We start from the raw sequence: 20499 nt of genomic DNA, 5'->3' as shown, positions 1-20499 counted from the left end.
TTTCACTGCTTCAGAGTGAGTGAATGGTTTTGGTATTTCCTCTTTGAATGTTATATGAAAGACCCAAAAAATGCTGGAAAGAAAAATCCAGCTGGCTGAGGTACAGGCAGTTCCCAGTTCTTCCCTGGATGCTTTGTCAGGTCCAGGCTGGGCTCTGCTCTCCCCTCTGCCAGACTGGGATCCAATGGGTGTTAATTCAGTACCCTTCTTGGATGTCCCCCAGTCCCCTCTAGGAGGACTGACTGCAGAGCATCCTTCAGCCCTGTTCCTGCTCTGCTGCTCCCCCACTCCTTCCCTGTGCTCTGCATGTCTGTGGCTGGATTCCCCATGCAATTGCTTGGCTGGGCTGCAAACTTATAATTGATTCCTCTCGGTTGGATCGGATCATCAGCAGGGCTGGGGTTTGGATGGCACTTCCCCAGCTCCAAGCCCACGCAAACCACAAGCAACCCGCAGAGGGCTGAATTGCAGGGATAAGGATCCAACAGGACGCCAAAACCCTTCCACCCAGCAGCCAGACTCAGCCTGTGGAGTCTGGATGCCATCCTTCAGCATCTCAGCTCTGTGTCCAGCTGCCGTGTCCCTCCTTCCTGCTGCTCTTGGCCCCTTTCCCTCACTGCATCGCAATGAGTCATCTCTGCTGAGCTCACCCGCTGGGGAGGGGGGGGGGAGGCAGTCTGGATCCCTCACCTGGCACCACGCTGTGCAGGCACCAGGAGCATCCATTCTCCTGCCCGGTCCTTGGGCAGGCACCCAGGCCGGCACAGGCACAGGGTGAGCACTGCATGAGGGTCTGTGCTACGCTTCATGCCTGCTATGGGGGATGCATGCGGGGAAAAGAGCATGGCTGGCATCCCTAAGGATACCAGGATGTAAAGCATCGTTGGTACAAGATGCAGCAGCCTCCAGCCCACACTGTGCCTGCCCACATCAGTGCAGCACAGCTGTGTGCCACAGCACTGCCTGTCTCACCGCATCTCTCCCCCCACCCAGGCTCATCTCTCGCTGGCAGCCACCTCTGGGCAACTCGTCTTCGGGAAGATGAACCCCACCGTCAGCATTGCTGTCATCCTGACAGGTAAGGCTCTGCGGGGTCTGACTTGGGGGGCTGCTCGGGCGTCCCCAGTGCTCACATTTCCCCTTTCTGCTTGCCTGTCCCAGTGCTGCAGGCTGCGCACTGCCAGATGATCCGGGACCTGAGCGCCTGCCTGCTGGGCCAGAGCCTGCGTGTGGACTGCCGCTATGAGAACAAGACCAGCAACCCCCTGACCTACGAATTCAGCCTCACCAAGGACAACAGGAAGCACATCATCCAAAGCACCATCAACGTTGCCGAGAACGTCTACAGGAACCGAGCTAACGTCACCGTGCACAAGAACCTGGTGTGCCTCTACCTGCACAGCTTCACCACCAGCGATGAGGGGGTCTACGTGTGCGAGCTGAGGGCCACTAACGACTACACTGGCAACCAGATAAAGAACATCACTGTCATCAAAGGTGAGGGGGCAGCAGGGCCTGGCCTCCAGTTCCTCCTTCCTACCTGCCATGGGCTCTGCAGGGCCAACAAAACAAAACACATCCCACTGTGGGTGTTCCCAAAGCAGGCACAGGCAGGGTTTGGTGTTCCCCAGGGTCTTTGCCCCCAGAATCTCTCCTGTTCCTCGCAGTTAAAGGGGAAATGGGCAGCGGGGCAGGGTGGGGCTGGCTGCATTTGTATGGCAAAGATGAGGTGAGCAGCAGGGTCCCAGCACCCCGTAGCACCTAATCCTAACCTCATTCCTGTGAGATCTCATTTTTCTCTCCCTCCTCACTCCCCATCCTCGCAGACAAACTGGAGAAGTGTGCCGGCTTCAGCCTCTTGATCCAGAACACTTCGTGGCTCCTGCTGCTCCTCCTCTCCCTGCCTCTCCTGCAAGCTGTGGACTTCGTGTCCCTGTGAAAGAAAATGACCCCCTGCACCCTCACGGAGCACCCCAGCCAACCCTCCTCCCCTGCCAGAGCGCAGCCCTTGGAAAGAGAAGATTTGGAACACACGAAACCTCTCTCTATGTTATCTCTATATAGCCGTGTATCTAACGCTAACCACCGTCCTGTGCTCAGCCCTGCCATCACGCCCTGCTCTGCTGCATGGTGGCTCTGCTAGGCAGCATCGCTGCTCCCATCGTGCCCTCCCTGCACTCAGGCTGGTGCTGGGGGATCCGTGCTTCTCCCACCCCTTAGCTTTTGGGGTTCTGTTTGGCCTGGGGAAATACAGCTGGATGAGCAGGTAAGGGAGGTGGTGGGAGAGCGTGGGGAGGGGTCCCGGTGCTGTGGCTGCAGCACCAGGTGACCCAGTGACTTCTGTCCATTGCAGCCAAGCTGGAGCCAAGGGGGGACCAGCCCATAGCTGTGACGAGAGCAGTGCTGCCAGCCCCACAGCGAGGCCTGCGGAGCCTCTCTGAGCTAGGCACAGCACCGTGCCCCCAGGGGAGTGAGCCTGCTTGGGGAGGGGGCTCCTCTGCAGCACCCCTCGGTTTTATTTGGGGAACATCTGGGGAACATCTGGGCTCCCCATCCTTCCCCACGGCACGCATCCCTGTTCTCCAACCCCATCGGACCGCTGGGAGGAGCCCGTGTGCCCCCTCCTGCTTCCCGGCTCCCTTTCAGCATCTCCCTGTCTCTGTTTAGGGGTAGAAAAAGGTGGTTAAGGCCATCCTCGGTCAAGCTAAGATGTTTCCTAGTGGTCAGCGAGAGTGGGGAGAGGGACCCCAAGCACAGCCCCAGCCTGTCCCCATGTGCCACGGGACCCCAGGAGACAGTGGACCCAGAATGAGCAGAGAGCTCTCCCAGGAAAGGGCACAGGGTAGGAGGAAGTGCTGGCAAGAGCATCAGCTCTGCAGAGCGAACCCCACACTGATCTCCTTGTGCAGTGCCTGACAGCTGAGAGCGATTCCCAGCAGCTGGTCCCCACTCTTTGCTTTTCTCCAGCCACCAAAAGCTGCCTCCCACCCCACTGCCTCCCACCCCAATGCCTGTCCCTGCCCGTTCCTGCCTGCTTGCTTGCTGTCTAGTGCTGCCCAGGCTGTGTGTGGCCAGGGCAGGGCAGAGCCCGGCCGACCGCGCGGACGCGTCTCCAAATCTCATTTTTTGGTGAACATTTGTAGTTGTTTCCACAGCTTGTCGTCAAAGAAATTCTGTTCAAGGAGAAAAAGAAAAAGAGAAAAAAAGAAAAAGAAAAAGAAAAGCCAACCTTACAAAAAGCAACAACAACAACAATACACCTATCCTCCGGGAGTTTTCCTCTGTCTGCACAATAAAACCTTAGGTTGTGTGTTGGAGCCGTGGCCACCTGTGTGTGCGGCGAGGGGCTGTGGGGGGGGGGGGGCACGGTTTGCCCTGCTGGGGGGTGACCCCCTCCTGCACCCATCTATGCCTCCATTCCATACCAGAGAACCCTTCTTCTCAGCTCATTGTGAGCTCAGGGTTGGGGCAACCTGTGGCATGGGGAGAGGGGCAGAGTAGGGTAGGTACCAGCGGCTATCCCTGGGTACATGGGCAAGGGATCCCTTGGCACCCCATCTCCATCCTTCCCTGCCTGCAGCGTGAAGGCAGCCCTGGCATCCTGCGAGCAGGGAGAATATTGGGAGTGGGGTTGGGCACACAGCGCATCCCAGAGCCACGGGATGTGCGCCACGGGGTGCACTCACCCCTATTGGTGACCCCATAGAAGTCTCTAGGAGTCACACCCAGGCGCAGACGCGTGGCCCTCCCTGTTTCGGGGTTGGAGCTGGGCAGCAGGGAGGAAGATGCCACCATAATTGCATCCCGCCTAATTATCATCAGCAGGTGTTGGCTGAGTCACTGCCACCGCGGTGCCGGCTCACCGGGGTGGGTCAGGTGTCTGGGAGAGGTGCCCAGGGTTGTGCCATGATGTCCCCCCGTGTCACCGTGGGGCCATAGGGGTGGGTGCACCTGGCCCCCACCCACCATGCTCTTCTCCCTGTGATTTTTCCCAGGACACAAAACCCAGACCACCTCTCTGCTCCCCACTTATTCCTTATCCATCCTTTCCCTCCTGGTCCCCCATCTCCATCCCTCTGCCCACATTCACCCTTTACCATCCCTACAACCCCCCGTGCCCCCTTAGCCCTCACCACCTTACCATAGTCCACCTCGGGCTCACGTCCCCTTTAAGCCTCCCCGAAGCTGGAATGCGAGAGGAGCATTTCGGCGCCCTGCGAGGTCAGATAAAGACGCTATATTTATCTAGCTGGTAACCTGAGCCCTGAATTTCTGCCGTGTGGTTTTTACGCGGCCCCGCAACCCTCCGGCACGGCCCCTCCGGACCATTCTCAACCGAGCCCCGGGGTGATCAGATCCTGCCACCAACTCCCCCCCACGCATCTGCTCTGCTTCAGCCCCAGGAAGCACCCCGAGGAGGGAGGACCGACACGACGCAGCCCCATGAGCCACCGCTCACCCCACACCGTGCCAACCTTGAGCCCCTGAGTGCGCACCCACTGGTGAGTGCAGGGAGCACAGGGGGATGCCGGCGCTAGGGAGGGGGCTGTGGGATGCCAGTGGGACCCTTAACTGCCCTCTTTTCCCTCTGTTTGGGGTGAACCCATGGGCAAGATGTTTTTCTGTTTCCATAGAGGGTGTTAACACAGGACAGCCCAGCACCATGCCCAACGCCTGGCCCCTGGGTGGGCAAAGCCATGTCCTGCGCACTTCCCCCCAGGCTCCCTGTTTTTTTTTTCCACCTGCAGACCTCAAAGCAATAACCTTGGGGCCTCCATCAGGGTTCCCCTGTGGGTTTGGGATTTTGCTGCCTAGGGGTGGCCCTGGAACAGTGAGCAGCCAGGTGGGGATGTGTCAGCACGGTGACGCCTGGCCAGCACACGTGCACTGAGTTGGGAGCATTCTCAGGCTGTGACTGCGTGGGGAAAACTCCCCCACCTCAGCTCCCTTCCAGCACCCTCGGCCCTAAACCAGATTGGAGCAGGCAGGGTGCTCCACACGGGATTCCCCCCCATTGCCTCCTCTGTGGCAGCATGCTGGGAGCTCTGCAGTAACCTCCAGGCTGGGACATTGCGTCTCAGGGCACAGGCACAAGGCTCACAGCCTGCGTAAGTGAGAAGCAGCTGAGCCATAACACCTCGGCCAGAGCCAGGGCTGTGTAAGCTGAGCTTACCCTGAGGCTCCGCAGCCACCGAGGGGGAAAGCTGCCACCGGGGCCACCAGTGCGAGGCCTCCAGCAGAATGTCAGCCTCCTCAATGCCTAGGAGACCCATGGGGATTCCATCGGGGATGCTGGTTGGAGCAGGATGTGCTCCCCAGCATGAGCATCCCCGTGGTGCTCAGACCGCTGGGTCCCCTTGGTGCTCATGGCCACGTGGTCACAGACCGGACATTCCCGTGCCTCAGTTTCCCCAGGGAGGATGATGAGGGCGCAGGAGGCCTGACTCAGCCATGCAAGCCCCGGGGCTTTGCTACGCATCAGGAAAGCTCAGCATTATTATTGGGCAGGGAGGGGCCAGGCAGGTCAGGAAGCGATGGGAGGAACCGGGTTTTTCTCACACCCCCTCAGCTGCTCGGGTTCATGGCACGCTCTGCTCTCCCGCAGCCCTGGGGTCCACAGCGATGTGACATGGGGACAGCACGGTGCAGATCATCCTAGCAGCCACAGCAGCCCTACATGGTAAGACCCCTCCTCCCATGATACCAGTGGGTTCACCACTGTGTCCAGGGCGAGTTCCCCTTCTGAGCCCCACATCCCCGCACATCAGCTCCCCACATCCCCAGGGCAGACAGTGTCCTGTAGGGACTAATCCCATAAACTGAAAGCCCCTGTTGGAGCCACAGATCTCCAGCACCCTCATCCTAGTGCCCATGGGAGTGCTGGTCCTTGGCTCGGTCCCACATCCCCCAGCAAAACCCCACAGTGTGCATTGGATCTTGACTGGTGGGGTAGCTCTCCATTGGCACCCTCTGAGCCGGTGCTGGCACGGATGTGCTGAGGAGAGCCGGGTGTTGGTGGTGTGTTTGCCTGCAAGGGGATTATTCACCCCTTGGCCTCAGTTCCCAAACAGGTCTGTGCGCTCTGGCTTGCTCTCGCTTGTAAATAGTTTCCTCTTGCTGCTCCCTCAGCAATAGCAGCTGGGACACAGCCCAGGGCTGAGGAGGGAGGATCCCATGGTGATTGCACTCAGTGACCGTCCCCAGGCCCAACTCTGCCCTGCATGGCAAAGTCAGGGCCAGGCTCCATCCCATCACCTCCACACTGCCTTGGAGTGGGGCCAATGCCCGCCCCAGCGGGGCTGGAAAAAACCTCTGAGCTGGGGTCATCTCCTGGGTGACAGGGGACTCTCAGAGCCACACGAGCCACTGTCCAGCCAGGGAAGGGACACGAGGCAGCACAGCTCTGGGACAGGTAGGGGACCTGCTGTCAGCACAGAAGAGAGCTGTCTTCCCTGTTTTCTTGAAGCTGGGGAGGTTTCTTGCTGTTCTGTCTTTGACTCTGTGCTTGTTCTTCATTTGTTTTGGGTGCCTCCATCCCCCTCCTGTCCCATGCATGGCTCTCCATGCGGCAGAAGCCACCACTCCCCATGGGACCCAGTGCTTGGCTGTCGCCCTGCCCTGCAGGCTGTCTGTGCCTGGAGACAGGGACACGGTGGCCACCTCCATTGCTGAATTATTGATGGCAGGCAGGCAGGGTACTGGTGTGGCAGGGAGACAGGCGGTGTGTGCAGCAAGAGGGTGACCCCTGGCTGTCCCCACTGTCCCCAGTGCCCCCTGATGGGTGGTGGCTGCAGCTTGGCCCCAGGCACCATGCAGGGAGCGGGGATGGATGATGAGGACTCCTGTGCTAACAGCTGGGGGACAGCATGGCAGCAGTGCTGAGGCAGAGGCATCGGCTGACCACAGGTGCCCATTGCTATGCCCAGTGCAGCTCTACTCCAGTGCCCAAAGGCACACAGGTGGCACCGCTCCTGTCTCCCTGCTGCCCCAAGGAGGGCCGGTAGGCACTCTGTCCCCTGTGTCTCTGCAACCTCCTGCTCACCCCTCACAGGGTCTCCAGGTAGGGGTCCTGGGATGGGTGCTGTCTGATGTCGGCCGTAGTCCAAGCAGCTGAGCCCAGGCCCTTCTCTTGCAGCCGATGCCTCCAGCCGAGCCCGCTGAGCCCCAGCCTCCAGCATGTCCCAGCTCTCCTCCACACTGAAACGGTACGTTGACTCGTCCCGCTATGCCGAGAACACCTACAGCAAGATGCCCAGCGGCTACAGCTCCTACACCTCCTACGGCTCCACCTACGCCTATGCAGACAGAGACAAAATCGGCTTCAAATCCAGCTACCTGCCCTCCCCTCGGTACCACCACAGCAGACTGTCCCCGACCAGCGGCTATGACAGCGGCCGCCTGCCCCTGTACCCCGACTCCAGCATCCGCCTGAGCCCCGCTTACATCCGCACACAGCCGCCGGGCGGGGGGCTGAGCGGGGGCTCGTGCTACTCCTTCACCGGGACCCCCGGCAGCCCCTCTGGCTACGTGTCCACCTCCACACTTCTCAGCCGTCGCAGAGCCATCAGCCACTCGGACCTGGCGCAGGAGTTTTCGGGGCTGCACACGTCCGATAGCGCCTACGCATCCAGCCCCAGTGCTCTGTACCAGGCCGCCACGCGCTCTGACTACGTCCGCGATTACCTGGAGAAGAGCAGCCACTGCAGCCTGCCCTCCAGCCCCTCCAGCAGCCAGCTCTGTGAAAGGGATGATGGTTATGGCAGCACGCATGGCCCCGACCCCATGGTATGTGGCACGCGGTGGGATGGCGACACGATGGTGCTGGTAGGGTGCGTGGTCCGAGTGGGCTTCTGGGGGGAGACTGCTTGGGATCAGTGTGGTGCAGGGGTGGTGCCATGCAGGGACGCTGCTGGAGTCAGTCTGTCAATGAGTGCAAACCCAGTGGGTGCACATGGGAATGCTTCTCTGCGGTGCTGGCTGAGCCGTGCTGCAGCACGCATGGTGGCATGGCATAAGGCATGGCAGCAGAGCGTCACATGTGGTGGCACAGCATCACGCCTGGTGACAGGCACTTGGAGCTCCAATAGGCACTGTGCCATCCCCAGAGCCATGGCCCAGGGCATGTGCAGCTATCGTGCACTCAGCCCAGCTCTGGTGTGCACAGCAGCGCTGGTAACTTTCCACTTGGGTCCCCTTCCAAGATCCCATTGGCTCTGCCCATGCTGTCTCTCACTCTCAGTCCACCCCATGGTGGAGGTCGGTCCCCCCCCCAGCGCAGGGCCTGACCCCCAGCTCCGTCCCGATGCTGTACACCCAGCAGGGAGGATAAGGGCTGGGGGTGTCACTTGTGCATTCCCAAGAGCAGGACGAGAGGCTCTCTTCCTTCAAGCCCCACATCTCCCCTATGCCCGCACACCTGGGAGAAGTGCCATGGGAGCATTCTGGAGGTGCCGTGGGACAGCAGGCAAGCAGGGAGCTGGATCGCTGACACCAGCTGAGGTTTTCTTGGCCTTTAATGTGCACACCTGCTATTTTCCATTCCTATGCATTTTTCCCCCCATTCCCAAGCAGGGAAGTGAACGTACCAATCGTAAAACAAACTGCAGGTGCCTGCGGTCACGTCAGGTGCCGGAAACATGTGCACCCCCTGCTACCATTGGTTCTGCCCCATTACACAGCCTCAGGGGCAGCATCGCAGCCGGGGCAAAGACGGGGCTGTCCCCACGCCTGCTCCCATCCCCTCACCCAGTGCCTTGGCACCACATGGAATGGAGGGGCCTGGCACCTCCATTTGTCATCCTGTGGGACGCAGGGAGGTTTGTGCAGCTGCAGCGAGCAGAGAATTCATGGTGCCAGGAAAGGAAGGAGCAGTGCTGTGCCACCCCATTAACCGCCTTGTGGGGACATAGGGTCAGGAGGCCAAAGCCAGCCACAGAATCACCGGCAGCTCTGCACAGCCCCATCCTGAGCAGCTGATGGCTCTGGCTCTTGGCCAGTCCTGCCATTGCAGTGCCAGCTCATGGCAGAAGGTCACCGCTGCCGAGGGGACAACTAGGACAGGTTGCCGGCTCCTTCACTTTCTGTCTGCAGCCTTGCCCCAGGAGCCTGCATCCTTCTCCAGCTATAGGAGCAACCAAAGTCACCGAGGAATGAGGTTGATCGTGAGATGGGGCCACTTCTGCCATCCAGCATCCTGGGGAGTGCTGCGCCAGCACCCACAGAGCACAGCAGGCTCAGTCCTGACCCCAACCCCACGTGCTGTGCTGCAGGGCAGGGTGCTGTGCCTCAGCCCTAGGGTGCAGCCGTGCCCCACGTGGGTGGGATCATACTGTGGGGCACACGCTGATCCCAGCGGGGTGTGCACCCCCGTGTGCACACCATGTCCCCGTGTGTGTACAGTGTACACAGCACAGGCTGTGTATATATATATACATGAGTGCAGATTACGACAGGGCTCCTCTTGTGATGCAAAAAGCGCTGGCCCTGCAGATGAATAACGCTGCAAGATGCCTCCTCAGATATTTTTGCTGGTGCCAAAAATAGTCTCCTTCCCTGCTCCCACCTCCCTCCATCCCCATCATCCCCTCCAGTGGCTGTGCACCGCGGGCAGGGCAGGCTGCAGCTGCACCACAAGGGGTCCAAACAGCACCGCTGATGCAGGCTGGGGGCATGCTGGGGGCTGTGGCAGGGGGCAAAGCAGCCTCACTCCATGCCCGCTACGTGACAGCCCGTGGAAATTTCCCTGTGCAGGTGGCCAGGACACCTGGGCATGGATGGTCAGAGGGGGGAAGCGGAGGGACGCAGGATGGGGAAGCAGGACGGGGACGCAGTTTGGGGATGCAGGTTGAGGATGCAGGACAGAGAGCTGGGCTCGCTGCCAGGCTCCTCACCTGCCCTTGCTGCAGGGGCAGAGCTGGATCTCTGCCTGCTCGGTGCCTCAGTTTCTCCAGTGCTCGGAGGGGAGTGACTGGGGGGGTCCCTGCTCCATGCCTTGGCGAAACAAACAAGTCTGAGAAACACCCTCTGAGCCCAGTGCTAACGCAACCCCCTCCCCCCCCTGCCCCGCAAAGGGGTGCAGCTCCCTGCCTGCCTCTCTCCCCGCACTCTCCCCTAACACTGTCCCCGTGAGCTCCGCAACCCATTCGGATACTCTACAGCCCCATTCCATGGCTTGGGGGTAACTTTCCATCCTCTGGGAGCCCCGGGGAAGGAAGGGGCCGTGCCGGTAGTGCTCCCCACATTATGCCGTGGCGAGACGGAACCCTGGAGCTCGGTGGACATCGCACGCGTCCTCCCCGAGGTGCCGCGCCCCCCAGCTCGGCAGTGGCTGCGGGCACGGCCGCCCCTCGCGGGCCCCCCTGGCTCAGGGCTGCCTGTACCACGCGGTGCGGCGGGGGCCGGCCGTCACGGAGCCCTGCTGCTGCCTCTCCACCCATTTGATGTCAGAGCTGCTCAGGTGCCGTCAGCCCCAAAGAGCCGGCATCGGCTCCGGCACCGCAACCGCCCGGCCACGGCGGTGCTCCGGCCCGGCCTGACCCCATACCCTTGCCCTCGGCCGGCCCGAGGAGAGGGGACCCTCTTGCCCACCCCCCCTCGGCCCCTCGCCATCTCGCTTTGCTCGCGGGGGGCACCATGCGGGACTCGTACACGGTGACGCTGCCCGAGGAGCCCCCTGCGCTCCCCGACCTTCACAAGGAGTTGCGGCCCCGCACCTCCATGCCGGGCTCCCTGCTGGTTTCCACTTTCGTCGGGCTCGTCCTCAACAAGACCAAGGTACGAGCAGCCCGGAGGATGGGGGCCGAAGAGGGGACCATGGGGAGGGGGAATCCGCTGCGTGCTTTGGGGAGCGCGGGGCTCCCCGCTGCCCCTCGCGGTGCACATTGCTGCACGATGGGGTGCGTGGTGCTGGGTGCCCATCGATGCCACCGGCGCTGGGGGACGGCACCTCCCAAGCCGGGAGCAGAAGGGGAGGTGAAAGCACGTGGCTGTGCACCAGGGTCCCTTGGCCAGCGCTGCCTCGGCCGTGACCTTGGCCCCATCCCATGCCCCCGTGGCAAGGAGGAGGCGGTGGCCGTATAGCGTGGTGGTGGCGTCACCGGGACAAGAGGGAACAGCATCTGGAGCGGGGACCCTCAAGGCGGGCACAGCAGGGCCGTGGAGGTCAGGGTCTGGGCACTTAGCTAAGTTGGGTTTCTCCAGCGCTTTGCTGGTACGCGGGTGGAGCAGGGCGGCCCGCATCCTGTCCCCATCCCCGCGCCTTGTCCCCTGTCCCCCCTCCCGCAGTGCAGCCTCAGGGACTCCCCAGCCACCGCCGCTGCCGCGTGAGCCAGCTCTGCTCCGCCGCCTGTGAGCCGCGCCGTGTCCTAGATAAAGCCCCGGCCGGGCGAGGGGGATTAGCTGGAGTTGAGTCACCCAGGGAAGGGAAAACGTGGGGGGGAAATACGACCTTGGTGTAGCCACGGCTATGGCACGGGGGTTCTTGTGCATCCCTGCCCCATGGAAAGGGGCGGGGGCTGTGGGGCTATTGGGCCAGCTCCCTGCTACAGGCACTGACCCGCATGCAGAGCGCCGGAGCTGGCCGGCAGTGCCACGTGTGCCCGGCACGGGGCACCTGGGTGCCCGCCGGTGCTGTGCCCCTGCGGCGGGTGATGCCTGCACCATCGCTATGGCACACGTGTAACTGTATCTGGGTTATTTTGGGCTGCTGTCAGGGCTGGGTGCTCAGCACCTCCCACACGCGCACCAGCTGCTGCTATTTTGGAGCTGACGGCCCCCTCCTCTCCTCCTCCTCCCCCTCCTCACGCCTGGGGGAGGACCGGGAGCTGCGGCCGTGATGGGTGCAGGTCGGGGAGGCTCACCCTGTCACCGCCCTCTCTGGACTTTATCCCACAAAGCAGCCATGCTGTGAAGGGTGGCACTTTGCACCAGGTGGGGTGTCCTGGAGGGATGGGCAGCAGTGGGACACCCGCTTCAGCCATAGGGCAGGCATTGAGCACGGCCACCCACAGCTTCCCAGGGCGTAGAGTTGGCAGGGGGAGGCAGGGGGTGGCCAGCCTGGCCCACAGGGCATAGGGCAGCAAGAAGGACTTTGAGCCCTGGGAGTCATCCCAGGCCAGGCACCGGGGTGAGCAATGGGTCCTCAGGCTTCTCCTACACGTGGCAGTGCCAAGAGAGCCCACAATGCCCCTGCATGGCCATGTGGGACTGCCCCACAGGGGTGCCGGTGGTTCCACAGGTTACTCACAGGCAGCCTGTCTCAGCCTTTCTCCTCTCTGCAGAGCTCCAAGGTGGTGCAGGGGCTGACTGGACTGCGGAACCTCGGCAATACGGTGAGTGCTTGTCCTCATCTGTGGGCACAGCCCCAGCCCCACACGCTGCCATTCTGTGGGCACATTAGGGACCCCGGCATCCACGCTCCCAGGGGTGGACAAATGCCTTCCCTGCTCCATCCCCATCCCCTGCCCGCCCGCCCCAAGGTGCCCCCCTGCCACCACCCGCCTCCCTCCCTCCGCCTTACGTTGCCATGGTTTTCTGCCTCCCCCAGTGCTTCATGAACTCCATCCTGCAGTGCCTGAGTAACACCAAGGAGCTGCGGGATTACTGCCTGCAGAACCAGTACCTGCGGGACCTCAACAACAACAGCCGCATGCGCACCGCGCTCATGTCAGGTATCCGGGGGGGGAGGGACAGGATGAGGACAGCTATGGGGCACGTCCGCCCCCTCCCCATATTGCTGAGCTTCCTCTCTGCACGCAGAGTTCGCAAAGCTGATCCAGCTGCTCTGGACCTCATCCCCCAATGACAGCGTGAGCCCCTCCGAGTTCAAGACGCAGATCCAGAGATACGCCCCACGCTTTGTTGGATACAAGTAGGGACTGGCGGTGTGGGGCTGGAGGTGTGGGCCTGGCGGTGGGTGCAGAGCCCCGGGGGTCTCTCACAGCCGTGCCCCTTTGCCTTGCAGCCAGCAGGATGCACAGGAGTTCCTGCGCTTCCTCCTGGATGGGCTGCACAGCGAGGTGAACCGCGTGCTGGTGCGGCCGCGGGCCAATGCTGACACCCTGGACCACCTCCCGTAAGCGTGGGGTGGGCAGTGGGGTGGGGGCTGGATGCCCGTGGGATCCAGCATGGCTCAGCAGCTCTGTCCCTCTGCCTCGCAGTGATGATGAGAAGAGCCGCCAGATGTGGCGGAGGTACCAGGAGCGGGAGGACAGCCGTGTTAGTGGTGAGCATACAGGCAGGGGTGGGGGCAGGCAGGGGGCTGGGACCTGGAGGATCACCCTTCTCCATCCCCTCGCCTCCAGATCTCTTCGTTGGGCAGCTGAAGAGCTCGCTGACCTGCAGTGAGTGCGGCTACTGTTCCACAGCCTTTGACCCCTTCTGGGACCTTTCCCTGCCCATCCCCAAGGTGAGGTGTCCCCGCTCTTCCCTGTCCCTCTGCCCCACACAGTGTGTCCCATAAACTGTGCTCCTGACTGCGCCCTCCTCCCACAGAAAGGCTACGGGGAAGTCACCCTGATGGACTGCCTGCGGCTCTTCACCAAAGAGGACATTCTGGATGGGGATGAGAAACCGGTATGGGACGTGGGGTGGGGGCACAGGGAGTTGCATGGGTGCAGGATGGGTCCTCACTGTACTGCTCACTGCCTGCAGACGTGTTGTCGCTGCAAAGCCAGGACACGGTGCACGAAGAAATTCAGCATCCAGAAGTTCCCCAAGATCCTGGTGCTCCGTATCCTTTGTACTGATAAATGGGGCTGGTGGGGCTGGTGCGGGGTGGCAGCTCTTTGCAGGCTTCCCTTTGCTCCCCATCTCCTTGACGTGTCCCAACTTCAGACCTGAAACGCTTCTCAGAGGCCAGGATACGAGCCAGCAAGCTCACCACCTTCGTCAACTTCCCACTGAAGGACCTGGACCTGAGGGAGTTCGCCTCGCAGAGCTGCAGTAAGTGCTTGGGCTGGGGGGGCAGAGCTCAGAGCTCACATGTGGGTACCACTGATGCTCACCCTGTCCCCCCAGACCACGCCGTTTACAACCTCTACGCCGTCTCCAACCACTCGGGCACCACCATGGGAGGACACTACACTGCCTACTGCAAGAGCCCCATCTCCAGCGAGTGGCACAGCTTCAATGATTCCCGGTGAGGCTGCGCGGGTGGCACGGGGAGGGGGACTTCATGTGGGCACCCCATGGCTCATAGTGCATCTCCCCACGTCTCTGCAGCGTCACCCCGATGTCCTCCAGCCACGTACGCAGCAGCGATGCCTACCTGCTCTTCTACGAGCTGGCCAGCCCATCCTCACGCATGTAGCCAGCCCCTGGGCACCCCTCAGAGCCTCCTACCTGGATTTTGGCACCCCAAGAACGGTAGAAAGCCCCGAGATGAGGGCAGAAACCAGGTAGCCCCGGTGCCTCCAGGCCTCTGGTGTTTGCTTTTTACCCTGGGGTAGGTTTTTCTTTTTTCTTTCTGACGTGTAATAAAAATACTGAGCAAGGGGCCTGGGGCTGCCTGCTCCCACCAAGGACCTTGGGGACACCCGGAGTTGGGTTCCCTTCTGGCATCTTCGTACCCCTCTGCCATCTCCGAGGATCCACATGCCTCCTCCCAGCTCCTCCAAACCTCCTGATGAAGGATTACAGCTCTTTGGTCACTTCCATCTGCTTTCTGATCGGCCCAGGACTCACGGCCGGGAGGGAGGACGATGTTTCATGGAGTTTCTATTTATCACAGACTTCTCTCAGCCTGGAGCATCCTTCCTGGCTGCCCAGGGACTCACGCCGGGGGGGCTGACCCACCTCCTTATACGACGGTGCCTTAAACCATTTCGGGGCGCGGGAGGCCCTTGGGGTGCACAGGGATGTCCGTCCTACGGGGGGGGGTGAGGAGGGGTGGGGGGGGTGGGCAGCACCTTTCCAGTACTGGGGCTTTCTTCCCCTCTTCACCAAGAGCCCCAGGGGGTGCCTGGAGATGCTCACCTAGCCCCACTGCTCCATCCTGCAGCTAGCAAACGCCAGTGGCCTTTTTAGCCTTTTCTCTAATTTATTCTCCTCCCCATCCCGCCCTGCCTGAGGTGCAATGGGGGGGGACACGTAACTGACCCAGCACAACCCCAGCCCCAGTCCAATCCAGCACCCATCCTGCTTTGGGCGTGGGCTGAGCCCCCCTGCCCCGAGCACATCCCCTAGGGGCATCCCCGCAGGGCTGGGGGGCAAAGGTGGGTCCCGGGCTGGGGCAGTGCTACAGCTCGGCAGGTGGCTTGTTTACTGTGTAAGCAAGATGGGCAGGATGTGTCTCGTACAAGGGAGACTCGTGTAGGAATAAATTTTAGCTGGAACAGAGCGCTGTGTGCGTGTGTGCTTGGCTCCGGGCTCCAGCAGCAGGAGGGAAACTGAGTCAGGATTCAATCTAGAAGGAGCCGTGACACGGGGCTCGCCTGCAGCAAGTGGATGTGGTTGTGGTGTGTCCATGGGGCACAGGGAGCCTCTCCTCCTCCTACTGTGCCCATGCTCTGCCCCCAAAGCCCTGAACAAAAGCCTCTTTCTGCCCAGCTCAGGCACAGACCTGTGGCATTAAAAGGCAGCAGGAACGCAGGCAGCAGCGCTCAGACATCAGCAAGGGGGGACAAGAGGGAAGGAGGGGTGCACATCCAACACAGCCCCTCCAGGGCTGCCCCACTCCCACCGGCACCTGGAAAGCCATCTCCCCAGCCTCTGGGGCAGTCTTCCAGCTCTGGTGCGAGCACACTTTCCCCTTTAAGATGTGGGATCTCCGTGCCAGGGCCTGACCTCGGCATCCTCAGCTGAGCTGGATTAACGGGGCAGAGGGAAGGGGCCCATCGAGGGGAGCAGGGCCTCCCAGGGCTCACCACACAGCCATAGGGCTCTGTGGGGCTGAGCACACGTGGGCACAGCCAGCACTGGATGCGATGGGAGCATCCAGAGAGCAGTGGGTGGAGGGATATGCAACCATGCTGCGGAGCAGAGCGCTTTGGGGGGGCTTTTAAGTGCTCTGTACCAGGAGTGCTGCTACCATGAAGGACTTCACCGAAATCACGCTTTGCCCTGAGGCTCTGGAGCACAGCAAGGTAGGGCTGGGGCAGGGGTGCCACCCGATGGGTCTCCACAGTGCAATCCCCACGCACCATTGCTTTCGTTCAGACTGAGTTCTGCAACCCCGTCTTTGAGGGAGAGGAGCCCCTGGCAGTGCCTCCAGCTGAGCAGCCAACGGACGAGGATGGGGTGGGAGCCACATCACCCCAGGATGCCCTCGGTACCTGCATGGACTTTGTACATGCGCCCGTGTCCATGGGGCCACTGGGAGCCCAGCCATGGGGTGCTGCTCTCTGTGGGGGTGTGGGGATGCGTGGGGAGTCGCTGGCATTCTGGGGACGAGAGGCTGGGCTCAGGGGGTGGCACAGGGCTGGGGACACGGCAGCACCCCGCTCTGCCCTCTCTCCTCGCCCTCCCCAGGCCGGCAGCTCTGGGTGCAGGCGGGCTGGCAGTACCGTGCCGACTGCAGGTTCACCTGGCTCTGCGTGGCTCTGATGAGTGCTGTTCTCCTCTTCCTCATCGCCCTCCTGCTGGGCATCATCATCCACCGTGAGTGCTGTGAGCAGGGAGAGTGGGGGGAACGTGCCGTGACTGGGTGGGCTTTCAGAGCTCCCTCCCCACACTACATCCATCCCCCTTGACGCAGAGCTGACATCCCCGCCACCACCTCGCTCCCCGGCTGCAGCCCTGCCCGCCCGCAGCACCGCCACCACCACTGTGGCACCCAGCCAGAGAGACCCCCAGGACCCCAAACCCTCCCCCCCAACCCATGGCCGACCACCTGCAGCCAGCACTCCGGCACCAGGTAAGTCCCCACGCGGGGGACACACCATGGAGGCCATGTCCCCATGTCCCTTAACCCAAACCCATTTGTAATATGCAGCGTGCGGTGGGACCCTGCGTGGCCCCGAGGGCTCCTTCAGCTCCCCCAACCACCCCGACCCCTACCCACCCCATGCTCTCTGCATATGGCACATCGAGGTGGCAGCTGGCATGGCCATCCAGCTGACAGTGGATGTGTTCAGCGTGGAGGGCACCGCCTCCTGTCTCTTCGACCGGCTGGAACTCTATGAGGAGCAGGGGACCCGGGGGGGCACTGCCAGGTAGGGCTGTGTGTGCCCAAGGAGGGGGTGGCATACCCAGGGCTGGTGCAAGCAGCGCTGCTACCCCCACTGTGCCCCCAGGTTCTGTGGCAGCGTGGTCCCCCCAACCTTCAACAGCATCTCCAACCACCTGCGTGTCACCTTTGTCTCCGATGGCAGTGTGGGGGCACCAGGCTTCAGTGCTCGGTACCGTGCTGTGGCCCCCAGTGAGAGTGAGTACATCATGTGGGTTGGCCTCAAAACACCCAGGGGTATGGATGTGGGTATGGGTATGGATGTGGATGTGGGTATGGATGTGGGTATGGGTATGGATGTGGATGTTTGTATATGGATGTGGGTATGGGTATGGATGTGGATGTGGGTATGGATGTGGGTATGGGTATAGATGTGGATTTGGGCATGGATGTGGCTGTGGGTGACCAGCCCAGACACCTGCACTCGCTCTGCAGAGAGCTGTGCGTGGGATGAGCACTTTTGTGACCAGGGGCTCTGCATCCACCTGGGCTTTGTCTGTGATGGGTTCCACGACTGCGAGGATCGGAGCGATGAGGCCAACTGCAGCATGAAGCACAAAGGTGGGACGGCAGCGTGTGACCCCCGTCCCCCTCTCCCCCCAGCCCCAGGGAGGTGATGGTAGAGGGAAAAGGGGGCACAGCTGCCATGTGTGTGAGTGCTGTGTGTGTCTCCAGAGTGCGGGGGGCCACTGACTGCTCTGGAGGGGCACCTCTCCACCCCGAGCCACCCCCAGCCATACCCACACCAGCAGGTGAGAGAAGGGATGTTGGGAGGAGGAGGAAGAGGGCAGGAGGAAGGAAGGCCTCCTCCTGTCAGGGAGATCCCGTGCCCCTGCCCGGCTTCACGGCTCTCACGGCTGTCCCCATAGCTGTGCCTCTGGCAGATCTCTGTGCCCCTGGGTCACATCATAGACCTGCACTTCCACAACTTCAGCCTGGAGTCACACGAGGACTGCAGCTTTGACTTCGTGGAGGTTCACGACAGTGCAGGCACCGGGACTGCCAGCCTCATGGGCAGGTGTGGGTCCTGTGGCTCAGCTGGGGAAACTGAGGCACGGAGCAGGATGCTGACATGAGCCAGAAGATGAGGTTTAGGGTTCTGCACACCCAATGCCATCTCTTGCCCCATCTCCCTGCAGGTTCTGTGGCCACCAGCTGCCACCCGACCTGACCTCGTCACGCCACGTCATGACAGTCCTCTTTGTGGCAGATGAAGGAGTAGCAGACACTGGATTCTTTGCCACTTACCAAGCCCGCAATGCCACAGAAAGTACGTAGCCAGGCAGGGAGCAGGGTGCCAGGGGTGGCTGTGTGAGTCTCCATCCTTGTGGGTTTCCAAGGCCAGGCTCAAGGACGCCCGGGTTTTCCCCCACGTCTGACCCTTCTTGGAGCAGGAGCTTGGGCTGGAGGTCCCCCGGCTCTGTGCCCATGCCCATCCCCATCCCCTGCTCTGGCAGAGACCTGCAGCCCCGCAGAGTTTTCCTGTGGCAACGGCGAGTGCCGGGCGCTGGAGTCCGTGTGCGACGGCTGGCACGACTGCCCCGATGGCACCGATGAGCTGAACTGTACTGGGGTCTCCTACCCTGCATTTGGTGAGTGCCCACGGCTGGGGGTCGCCCCCCCACAGCCATCCCACAGCCACCACCTACCCAGGTGCACACCTGGAGGCCATCGGATCCTTTGTAATATATAACCCCTGACTCAACCCTAACCCTGCACCTCACCCTGCGCAGGCTCCATCTGCGAGCCGGTGGAGGTGGAGATGTGCCTGGGGCTGGGCTACAATGCCACCTCCTTTCCCAACATCTGGCTGGCCATCCCAGACCAGGCCGGAGCTGCCGAGGTGCTGCAAGACTACCAGGTGAGCTGCTGGGCTGCAGCTGGGTGCTCTGCACCGCACTGTGCTCACTGCTTCTCTCCTGCAGACGCTGATGGAGCTCGCCTGCTACCAGCACCTCCGCCTGCTCATCTGCAGCCTCTTTGTGCCCAAGTGCACACCAGATGGGGGTGTCCTGCAGCCCTGCCGTGCTGTCTGCCTGGCTGCTGAGCTGCGCTGCCAGCACTCCCTGGGTCTCCTCGGCATCCTCTGGCCCATCAACTGCAACATCCTGCCCGACTCCAACGACCCCGTGGAGTGCTTCCAGCCCTGAGGTGGCAAGGAAAGAGGAGTGGAGGCCCAGTTCAGTGCCCAGATGCCATGGGCTTTTTGCAGGACTGAGTTCCCGGAGAAGGAATCTGAGCCCTCAGCAGCAGAGCTGTTAATGCTCCATGAATGGAGCAGGGCTGGGCCAGGGTGAGCTGGGCTACAGGCTGTCCCCCAGCTCCAGAGACAGCAAAATAAAAAGCATGAGCAGCTGATGGAGCAGGAGGTGTGTTTGGAGAGGGTCTGCCAGGTTATACTGCAGAAATGGAGGCGTGGGCTAAGAGAGGAAAGCCAGGAGCGTGGGCAGGAATAATAGGACACAGGACTGTCCCAGTTGCAGGGAGGAGATGGACTGGTTGCTGTGCCCTCAATGGGATGGGGGACCCCAGGGAGATGGATGGCTCTTGGAGAGTGTCATGCAGGCATCTCCATGGTGCAGGGAGCAGAACTCCCTCCAGCCAGGGCTCTGTCCTTGCTGGCCATGCTGGCACCAAGCCACCCCACTGGCCACAGCCTGGCAACACCCTGTGGCCACAAACCAGCTGTCAGCTGGCCAAAACCAACAGCCCCTTCACACCTAGGGGAGAGCAGCCAGATCCCATGCAAGCACCCAGCTTTTGGGTATGTGGGCCAGGAAGGCTCAGCCAGCAGTGTCACCCTCACCACTGCACCCTGCAGCATCCCTTGGATGCACTCAGTGCTGGAACAGATTCAAGGAGACCTGGGAGTGCCTTGTAAAGCCCAGCACCATCCCAGCTTCGTCACATGCCTGCAGTCTCCCTGCCTGCTGCCTGCACCTGCAGTCTGCCGCATCCCTGAACCATGCAGCACCACGCCTGCACCCTCTGCAGCCCCCACGGGTGCTCCTAGTACTGGCACTGCCACACTGTGCGTGCCTCACTGTCCCTCTTGCCTTATCCCTTCTGCCAGGGACAAAATGCCAGCCAGGGCATCACACACCTCTGGGACTCCCGCTCCCTTCTCCAACTCTCTCGCTCTGCTTTCCCTCCGTTTTCTCTCATATTCCCCATTCCATCATGCTGTGCTGCTGCCCAGATGCCTTCAGCGCTGATGATTCTCATCCCACGCCTCCCCTCGCCCTGCTGGGCTGTTTGTCTGGCTCTCCCTTCCCCCTGCTTACAGCGCTTCCGACACCGCGGGATTATTTTTCTTTTTCCCCTTGTCTTGTAGT

The 20499-nt window shown here is 61.6% G+C and overlaps 3 protein-coding genes across 4 annotated transcripts; all 3 read left to right on the top strand.

Moving 5' to 3' along the window:
• Positions 1–999: 999 nt before the first annotated feature.
• THY1 (Thy-1 cell surface antigen) lies at positions 1000–1939 on the top strand (the record flags this gene model as incomplete). The annotated part of the gene is made up of 3 exons (XM_079545818.1): positions 1000–1078; positions 1162–1497; positions 1827–1939. Exons 1-3 carry the CDS (start codon positions 1042–1044, stop codon positions 1937–1939), a joined length of 486 nt encoding a protein of 161 aa, XP_079401944.1. The 5' UTR covers positions 1000–1041.
• Positions 1940–7176: 5237 nt separating this feature from the next.
• USP2 (ubiquitin specific peptidase 2) lies at positions 7177–14308 on the top strand (the record flags this gene model as incomplete). Of its 2 annotated transcripts, none has more annotated exons than XM_079545692.1 (12): positions 7177–7785; positions 12279–12329; positions 12545–12668; positions 12757–12868; positions 12962–13072; positions 13158–13222; positions 13302–13405; positions 13492–13572; positions 13651–13729; positions 13834–13941; positions 14017–14137; positions 14221–14308. In XM_079545692.1, 12 exons carry the CDS (start codon positions 7177–7179, stop codon positions 14306–14308), a joined length of 1653 nt encoding a protein of 550 aa, XP_079401818.1. The 2 variants fall into 2 exon arrangements, with proteins under 2 accessions (XP_079401818.1, XP_079401819.1); XM_079545693.1 differs by lacking the exon at positions 7177–7785 and adding an exon at positions 10633–10773.
• A 1720-nt stretch (positions 14309–16028) lies between these two features.
• Positions 16029–19314, top strand: MFRP (membrane frizzled-related protein; the record flags this gene model as incomplete). The annotated part of the gene is made up of 13 exons (XM_079545869.1): positions 16029–16082; positions 16156–16267; positions 16468–16596; positions 16694–16852; positions 16931–17150; positions 17232–17362; positions 17600–17725; positions 17840–17916; positions 18034–18182; positions 18304–18434; positions 18622–18756; positions 18898–19025; positions 19090–19314. 13 exons carry the CDS (start codon positions 16029–16031, stop codon positions 19312–19314), a joined length of 1776 nt encoding a protein of 591 aa, XP_079401995.1.
• Between the last annotated feature and the right edge of the window lie 1185 nt (positions 19315–20499).

This window comes from Tetrao urogallus (genome assembly GCF_951394365.1).
Source record: "Tetrao urogallus genome assembly, chromosome: 22".
Lineage (NCBI taxonomy): Eukaryota > Metazoa > Chordata > Aves > Galliformes > Phasianidae > Tetrao > Tetrao urogallus.
The sequence above is the reverse complement of the archived record's forward strand: the minus strand, read 5'-3'. Positions and strand labels throughout refer to the sequence as shown.